Here is a 9,652-nt window from a genome sequence, read left to right as displayed (position 1 = left end):
CTCTTGCCATCTCCTGTTTGACCACTTCCGATTTGTCTTGACTCATGGACCTGATATTCCAGGTTCCTATGCAATATTGCTCTTTACAGCATCAGACCTTGCTTCTATCACCAGTCACATTCACAGATGGGTATTCTTTTTGCTTTGGCTCCATCATTTCATTCTTTCTGGAGTTATTTCTCCACTGATATCCAGTAGCATATTGGGTACCTACCGACCCAGGGAGTTCCCCTTTCAGTATCTTATCATTTTGCATTTTCATACTGTTCATGGGGTTCTCAAGGCAAGAATACTGAAGTGGTTTGCCATTACCTTCTCCAGTGGACCACATTCTGTTAGACCTCTCCACCATGACCCTCCCATCTTGGGTGGCCCCACACAGCATGGCTTAGTTTCATTGAGTTAGACAAGGCTGTGGTCCCTGTGATCAGATTGGCTAGTTTTCTGTGATTATGGTTTCAGTGTGTCTGCCCTATGATGCCCTCTCCCAACACCTACCATCTTCCTTGGGTTTCTCTTACCTTGGACGTGGAGTATGTCTTCACAACTGCTCCAGCAAAGCGCAGCCACTGCTCCTTACCTTGGACGAGGGGTGTCTCCTCACGGCTGCCCCTCTTGACCTTGAAGGTGGAGTAGCTCCTCCTCGCCCTCCTGTGTCCACGCAGCCACTGCTCCTTGGATGTGACATAGCTCCTTGTGTGTTTAACCTCTATCACACACAGTAACTACTATAGGGCTGTAAAGTACCTGCTTAACATTTAATAAAGAAAAGTAGTTCTTCAGTATCTAGAGCTAACCCATTTTCTCTGCCTTCTGTGCTTAATAATGTCTCAAACTTTTTGATTCAAATTTGACAGAATATTTGATGTAATGGAGAAATAAGTGATTAAAAGTCTTTTCATAATATTTGTATACAGGAGCTCATGCCTCTCCATGGTGAGATTATGCTGTCAGGATATGACATAGAATGATTATGAAGTCATAGCCCCCTAAAACAAGCTGAGCCAGATTAAATTCAGTAGTTTCCTTGGCAAATGAAACCTATCAACAAGGTCCTGGACATGAATCTCTTAATTTATGTTCTCCTTTTATCAATTTGGACAAATAGTTGTTTAAATAGAAATGAAAGCAATGGCTCTGCTTCTGCAGGTATGTCCCTAACCTTAAAAGTGAGAAATTATGATCTATTATTTTAAATACATTCAAGTACTTAATTAGACAAGCTAGCTGTGTTTAAGAAATCTGCTGTTTCTTCTAGGTTACTATGAGTAGGTCTTCAAGAATTTCTAGGACAACATCTGAGAGATTTACTTTCGTGTAAAAATTCCAAACAACATAGAAACATAAAGAGTACAGCCATATTGTCCCTTTTCATTCCCCTTCCCCACCTAATCCACTAACCCCTGCCCCCACTCCCACAAGCAAATCTAGAAAATTCTATGTGAGTGAATCTAGCATGGCACCTAACACACACTACGTTTCAAGAAATTTTTTTTCTTGTACCATCCTCTTTCCCAACATACACATTCACACACACAACAACACTCAAGTGAATTCACACACTCAAAAACCTAGGTCATGAGTTGAACAAGCCACAATGTGGGGTAACCTAGGTAATTATACTGATTAGCCAGACATAGCTCCAAGATTTGGCTTCTAGACTGTGGCTGGCTGGGGACGTGACAGAGGGAGGAAAATGACAGTGGACACATCATGTTTAAAGAAATAAATGATGAGATTTGACTTTTACCTATAGTAACAAAACCCCATCAAAATGGAAGCAAACTTGGTTACGTAGCACATGTTCTGATGATACATTTTCTTTCACAGGATCTACACATGCTGAATCCAAGCAAGGCAGAATGCAGGGAATAAGGCAATATCTACTCATTGTCCTAACTGTTATACTCATCATCGGCTTTCTTATCAGGTGTTATTTCTTTATTCAGTATATCTGTGTGGGTGAGGAATCCCATAGAGCAACAATGTAAGTCTTACACCTCTGAATTAAAAATAAAAGGGGTGGGGTGAGGGGTGCACACTGGGTTCTTCACTATAACTCCCAAAGCAGCCACATAAGTCTTACACCTATGAATTAAAAATACAAGGGGCGGGAGTTGGTGGGAGGGGGGGATGTGTGCATGCATGCCTGTGCCTGCACACGTGCATGCAGGTACATGTAGACTGGTTCACTGTTGTTGTGGTTACTTAACATTAACTTTAGACTTCAAAAGAGCTACCAACATCTTGTGGGTTGGATATGTTCACTTAAATGAAGCTCTTAAATGATCTCAAGTACATTATCAACTTTAGCCAAAACTATCTCCTATTCAGGGTTCAGTTGAATCCCAGGCTGATGAATTCATTCTAAATTGAGTCTAGAAAAAGAGGGAATGGCTATCTAAATAAGACAGAATTAAAATCTTCTCAGGGGAGAGAGAAGGAGTTGGGTCTCTGCATTCCAAAGATGGTAACACATTTTGAATAATCTATCATTTTAAGATGTAATAAATGAAAATTTATTAATGGTGTTAAAGGACCCTAGTCCCTGCCTTTCATATAGGAGGATCAGGCTGGCTCTGACATACTGGGTCCCTAAAAATTTCCCAATCCAAGGACTGGTGACCAAATATACCACTGTTCTATTCCTTTGGTTTTAGAGTAATCTTGTGGGGATAAATAAGCATGGTTACAAAATTTAATGGTGCAAATATGATAGGAAAACAATCAATTTGGTCTAAAGACTTTTTTATGTGACAAGTTGTGACATTTGTGCCTCAGTTGCATATCAACTTGTGGCTTTTTTAGAAAAAGTTTAATTTCTGGAATAGATAAAATTCTTTCTCTCCCTCTCAACAGTAGATTTGAAACAAGTTTGTGTCATTCCATACATGACTATATGGTTATCTATTGTGGTTGAAACAACAAAATTAAGAAAAAGAAAAAGCATTCAACACAAGTTCAAATCTGTAACCTGAGTCATGGTTTTCACCACACTCCAATTCTTACTGTGTTCAATTTTCCTGCTAGAGCCAAAAAAAAAAAAAAAAAAAACCCAGAAGTCTAAACTGACACAACAGTCCATGTTTTCCAGTGATAGCAGGAGTACTCTCCTGAATTAAATTGTCATACTCCAAATCTTCTGTATTTTCAGGGTCAAGCAAGAAGGCATCACCGAGGCATCATCCACATCATCTAAAATATCATTCACTGACTCCAAGTCACTGACTGCTGGTCCAGGCAATCCAGAAAAACAATCCGTGCTGTCTAGTATAGATAAATCATCTCGGCCCTCAAGTCGACAAAAAGCCTCTGTACCTTTAAGAGCAAAAAAGTTAGTCAGGCCCTCAAGTCAAAAAAACCCATCCAAGTCATCAACTCCCAAAAGAGAGTTAGGATCACTCCCCCAGAAAAAATTGCATAGAACACGAAGTCCAAAAAAGGCACATAGGCGGGCTCATGCCCATAAGCATATCAGGTCAAGTCAGGTCAGTCCATCCTATCCAAAGAAGGCCATCACGCCAACTTGGCCATCAAGTCTACAATGTCTGGTCAAGCCAACCAAAACTTCTCCACCCTATGCAAAGAGTCAAAGTGTCCCTGAGCAATCAAATGTAGTGAAACTGACCAAACTTCAGAGACGTCATAAACTAAAAAGTCCGTCTAGTGAAGATAGTGCAGAAATATTATCTAGGCCTCAACCAGTGAATTTTTGTCAGTGCTACAAGGAAATATGCCTTGTTTGCAGTGCTTCTTCTGAGCCATTCATCACTCATATTTCAGAAAGGAATATGAAGCATGTTCTAGTTCCAGATTTTTCACGTGAACTGAAGCACTGTTACAAGTCATTTCACAAGACAGAGCCCAAGGATAATGCACTGTATGGCAACATGAATGATAGCCATTTCACATGTAACAGTGATGATGAAAGTGACAAGGAGGCGACTATTATGTGCAATATAAAATGCAAGGAAGCCATCTATAAAACCTCCCAAAATAATTTAAGGCCTCAGGGGGAAAAAAAAAAAGGACCACCTATGTAGAAGAAGCAAACTTCTAACAACTATTATATTCTCACCATATTTAAGAACCTGGTAGAAGAAAACTCCACTTGGAGTTTTCACTATTGAGATTAGATCTATCCATCTCTAGGCAATTTACTTGAAAAATAGTAAATAAATGTGTGACATAACAACTGATTTTTTTGTAATTATTATTGCATTTTAGATATATAAATCTGTTTTGGAGGTATCTTAGATCTGCTTGGGAAAACTCCAGGAGATGGTGAGGGACAGGGAAGCCTGGTGTGCTGCAGTCCATGTGGTCACAAAGAGTTGGACAAGACTTAGTGACTGAACAACAACAACAACAGTGTAGATCTGGTCACTTGGATGGGCTTCCCAGCTGGTGCAGTGGTAAAGAATCTGCCTGCCAATGCCAGATACCTGAGTTCAATCCCTGGGTCAGGAAGATACTTTGGAGGAGGAAATAGCAATTCACTCCTGTATACTTGCCTGGGAAATTCCATGGACAGAGGAGCCTAAAGTGCTATAGTCCATGGAGTCAAAAAGAGTTGGACACAGGCACACAGTTGGATGGGAACCATAATCAAACACACACAAATATAGAAAGGTATTGCAAGATGGGTACCCTGGGCTCCTCTTTCCCTTGGATTAGCCCTCAATTGAAGTCTCAATCCAACTATTTTTTTTTAATTTTGACATAGTGTCCTCAGAATTTAAGACTGTCTTTCTATGGTGCCCAGTGCATGGCAGAAATGGCTCTGTGTACTTGGTTCTGGCTGCACTGTGAAAATTCCTGATAGTCATTTCCTTTTTAAAAAAGTATTTATTTGACCATGCCAGTTCTTATTTATGGCATGCTAAAGTCCAGAAGGAACTTTGTGAATCTAGTTGGGGAACTTGCTTTGACTCAGAACAAGAGTGCAATCAAAAAGTTACTTGAAGATTGACAGATTTCTAAAAATATTGTCTCAGCTAGAGACAGATGAGTAACCAGATAAATGAAAACTCTTGAGGGCAATGGCCTAGAACTGATCATGAAGCAGATCCCAAAATGACAGGCAATGTCTGAGAGACACTTGCAAGGATACAGATCAAAGATTGTGGGAGAGAGACAGGTCAATAACAGTTAATGCAAGTGAATGATGACTCCTCAAACCATAACCTGATTGTCATGGATGGGCCACACTTAGTCAACATTCTTGCAGATGTAAACCGGGATTCAGAGAGACGGCAGGTTGACTAACTTGCAGCCTTCAAGATTATAGTTTGGCTAAGTGCTGATGATCTAATAAAAATAAATTCTTATGGTTTCTTTTTGTTAATATCATTTATTCCTATAACTTTAAAGTAATCAGGAAATTTATGGCTATTTTGGCTTCATAACAAATCTGAAAGAGGAGACAGGCATCATTTCCCACTGATAAAGGAAATCTGAATATTGGGACTCACAAAATGGAGGCAGCCGGAGTGGCCCACAAGCAAATTGAAACCCTTGTCAGCCCACACTCACAGGAAACACCTTACTGTCTAGGAAACCTAAAATACATTAATCACAATCATCCAATTCAACTTTTGCTAGCTTATCTTACCCTAGAAAATAGACCTACTAGCCTTATCAGGAAATCCTTGACTTCTTAGCCAATCATGCCTTATTTCTACATCGCCTCTCTTAATGCTCTGCAATACCCATTCTTGCTAAAATCCCTCTGTAAGAGTGTTCCACTGCTTGTGAGGCACTGGGCACCCCTAACCCATGGGTTGTTTTCCCTCAAATAAATGACACTGCATTAATTACTAAATTGTACTGTTTTTGTCATTTGACAGATTAACAATCTAAGGTCACAAAATGCTGAAATGACCTACCTACGTTTACATTTAAGCAGGAATTTGATGTGAGGGCCATCTGACTCCACAGCCAAGATTTGAATGATGATCAGTGCCACTGCCAAAGCATTTTTTATTTTAATGTTTTAACATTTTAAAATGTATTTATATATTTTATTTTATTTTTTACTTAAAACATTTTTTAATTTTTATATCTATTTTTTCTTGTATTTTGTGGGGGTTTTTCATGGCCACACCACACAATTTGTGGGATCTTAATTCCCCAAACAGGGAGCAAATCCTGTCCCACGAAAGTGAAAGAAATGAGGGTTAACCACTGGATTCTGGACCACCAGGGAATTCCCTATTTTTTGATTTTATAGCTTTGGGTCTTGGATGTATATAGGTCAGCATGAGGTCATTTTGTTTACAAAGGTAGATGAACAAATATTTGTTCTAGATTTGTGAAAAATGCCATTGGTACTTTGATAGGGATTGCATTGAATCTGTAGATTTCCCAGGAAGTGTGGTCATTTTAACAATAGTAATTCTTTAACTCCATGAGCACAGTATATCATTCCATCTGTTTGTGTCATCATCAGTTTCTTCAATCAATGTCCTATAGTTTTCCAAGTTCACTTCAGTTCAGTTCAGTAGCCCAGTCATGTCCGACTCTATATGACCCCATGGACTGCAGCACACCAGGCTTCCTTGTCTGTCACCAACTCCTGGAGCCTACTCAAACTCATGTCCATCACGTTGGTGATGCCATCCAACCATCTCATCCTCTGTCGTCCCCTTCTCCTCCCGCCTTCAATCTTTCCCAGCATCAGGGGCTTTTCCAATGAGTCAGTTCTTCCCATTAGGTGGCCAAAAGTATTAGAGCTTCAGCTTCATTATCAGCCCTTCTAATAAATATTCAGGGTTGATTTCCTTTAGGATTGACTGGTTTGATCTCCTTGCAGTCCAAGGGACTCTCAAGAGTCTTCTACAACACCACAGATGAAAAGCATCAATTCTTCAGCACTCAACTTTCTTTATGGTCCGACTCTCACATCAATACATGAGTACTGGAGAAACCTTAGCTTTGACCAGACGGACCTTTCTCAGCAATGTCTCTGCTTTTTAATATGCTGTCTAGGTTGGTCATAGCTTTTCTTCCAAGGAGCGAGAGTTTTGAATTTCATGACTGCAGTCATCTTTTGCAGTGATTTTGGAGTGCAAGAAAACAAAATCTGTCACTGTTTCCATTGTTTCCCCCTCTATTTGCCATGAAGTGATGGGACCGGAAAAGACCCTGATGCTGGCAAAGATTGAAGGCAGGAGAAGGGAATGACTGAGGGTGAGATGGTTGAATAGCATCACTGATTCAATGGACATGAGTTTGAGAAAGCTCTGGGAGTTGGTGATGGACAGGGAAGATGGCGCACTGCAGTCCATGGGGTTGTATAGAGTTGGACACAACTGAGCGACTGAAATGAACTGAACTCAACTGATGGGACCAGATGCCATGATCTTCGGTTTTTGAATGTTTAGTTTAAGCCAGCTTTTTCACTCTCCTCTTTCACTTTCATCAAGAGGCTCTTAGTTCCTCTTTGCTTTTTGGCATAAGTGTGGTGTCATCTGCATATCTGAGGTAACTGATATTTCTGCCAGCAATCTTGATTTGGGCTTGTGCTTCATCCAGCCCAGCATTTCACATGATGTACTCTGCATAGAAGTTAAATAAGCAGGGTGACAATATACAGCCTTGACATACTCCTTTTCCTTCCATGTCCAGTTCTAACTGTTGCTTCCTGACCTGCATACACGTTTCTCAAGAGGTCGGTCAGGTAGTCTGGTATTCCCATCTCTTTCAGAATTTTCCACAGTTTATTGTGATCCACACAGTCAAAGCCTTTGGCATAGTCAATACTCTTATATAGTTCTTTTGTGTATTCTTGCCACCTCTTCTTAATATCTTCAGCTTCTGTAAGTCCATATAATTTCTGTCCTTTATTGTACCCATCTTTGCATGAAATGTTCCCTTGGTATCTCTGATTTTCTTGAAGAGATCTCTAATCTTTCCCATTCTATTGTTTTCCTCTCTTTCTTTACATTGATCACTTAGAAAGGCTTTCTTATCTCTCCTTGCTCTTCTTTGTAACTCTGCATTCAGAGGGATATATCTTTCCTTTTCTCCTTAGCCTGATACTTCTCTTCTTTTCTCAGCTATTTCTAAGGCCTCCTCAGACAACCATTTTGCCTTTTTGCATTTCTTATCCTTGCAGATGGTTTTGATCACAGCCTCCTGTACAATGTTATGAACCTCCATGCATAGTTCTTCAAGCACTCTGTCTATCAGATCTGATCCCTTGAATCTATTTGGAAGATCCCTTGAATCTATACAGTGGAATCACTTCCACTGTATAATCGAAAGGGATTTGATTTAGGCCATACCTGAATGGTCTAGTAGTTTTCCCCACTTTCTTCAACTTAAGTCTGAATTTTGGAATAAGGACTTCATGATCTGAGACACAGTCAGCTCCTGGTCTTGATTCTCCTCACTGTATAGAGCTTCTCGATATTTGGCTGCAAAGAATATAATCAATCTGATTTTGGTATTGACCCTCTGCTGATGTCCCTGTGTAGAGTCTTATGATGTTGGAAGAGAGTGTTTGCTATGACCAGTGCATTCTCTTGGCATAACTCTGTTAGCTTTTACCCTGCTTCATTTTGTACTCTAAAGCCCAACTTGTCTTTTACTCTAGTTTCCCAAGTACAGGTGTAAACCAAAAAATAGATGTACAGCCTCCCCAGGCTGCAGTCCTCATTTTGCCCCAAATAAAACTTAACTCGCAACTCTCAACTTGTACTTCTTCTTTTAGTCGATAGTTATGATGACCGGTGAAGCAACCCCAAGTGGACTTCCCTTCTTTGACTGGACTCCACAAGGAACCAGAGCTTTGGTACCAGCTGTGGCCCCTTGCACCCATCTGGATCCTCAGGGAGTGCAGATGAATTTGGGTAAGTCTCTCCTTGTTCTTGAATCTCTCATGTTGGTTGAGATTCTGAGTTTTATTTGGTGGTAGAGCAGGTTACCCAGTAGGAAAGATACTGGGGTGGGGTGGGCCCAGGTGAAACATCTAGGGCATAGCCACTCATGGTCTAGACAGTGAGTGGGGCTCGGTAGAAAGATACTGAGAAATTCCCACCCAGTCAAAAGATACTGGGTGAGGGGCCAGATGAAAGATGCCAGGAGAATTGCCCACCCAGTGGAAAGGTACTGAGTAGAGGGGATCGATTGGAAAAAAATCAAGGAATACCTGGGTCTCGACTGAAAGATGTTGAGGTCACTCCATTGTAGGGGACTGAATGGTCTTGGCTGAGTGGTTAAGTAAGAGGCTGATCTGACACTTTCCCTCAATTTGACTGCCTTTATAGAATTTGTCAGGATAAAAGTGAGGAAAATATATGAGAGCTTTGCTCTAAAGAAAAGGGACAAGACTCCTCCTGGCCATTTTGGTTTTCTTGGGTAACTGAGAAATTTATGGGAGTGGTTCAGGCCTACTCCTCATACCATGCAGTGGTCCCATAGGGAAACCCACACATTAATTAAAACACTTGCTTATCCGGGGGTCACACATGAGAACTGGCCATTCAGCGACCGGAGCAGCCATGGTGGTCTTAGATTGCTGGAGACAGAATCTAAGACACGTAAGACAAGCTGAAATGAGTCTGGGGTGACTCCTGGAGAAGTTAAGCTCACAAGAAGCACATGGGTCCACTACACAAGTTCACTAGTGAGTTTTCTCCCTGACAAA

At 40.7% G+C, this 9,652-nt stretch overlaps 1 protein-coding gene across 1 annotated transcript; it reads left to right on the top strand.

Moving 5' to 3' along the window:
• Positions 1-1,061: 1,061 nt before the first annotated feature.
• Positions 1,062-4,043, top strand: LOC129639947 (uncharacterized protein CXorf66 homolog). Its single transcript, XM_055565243.1, has 3 exons — positions 1,062-1,149; positions 1,831-1,987; positions 3,155-4,043. Exons 1-3 carry the CDS (start codon positions 1,062-1,064, stop codon positions 4,041-4,043), a joined length of 1,134 nt encoding a protein of 377 aa, XP_055421218.1.
• Positions 4,044-9,652: the final 5,609 nt, after the last annotated feature.

This window comes from Bubalus kerabau, chromosome X (assembly GCF_029407905.1).
Source record: "Bubalus kerabau isolate K-KA32 ecotype Philippines breed swamp buffalo chromosome X, PCC_UOA_SB_1v2, whole genome shotgun sequence".
In the NCBI taxonomy this organism is placed as follows: domain Eukaryota; kingdom Metazoa; phylum Chordata; class Mammalia; order Artiodactyla; family Bovidae; genus Bubalus; species Bubalus kerabau.
This window is presented reverse-complemented; position numbering and strand designations above follow the sequence as displayed.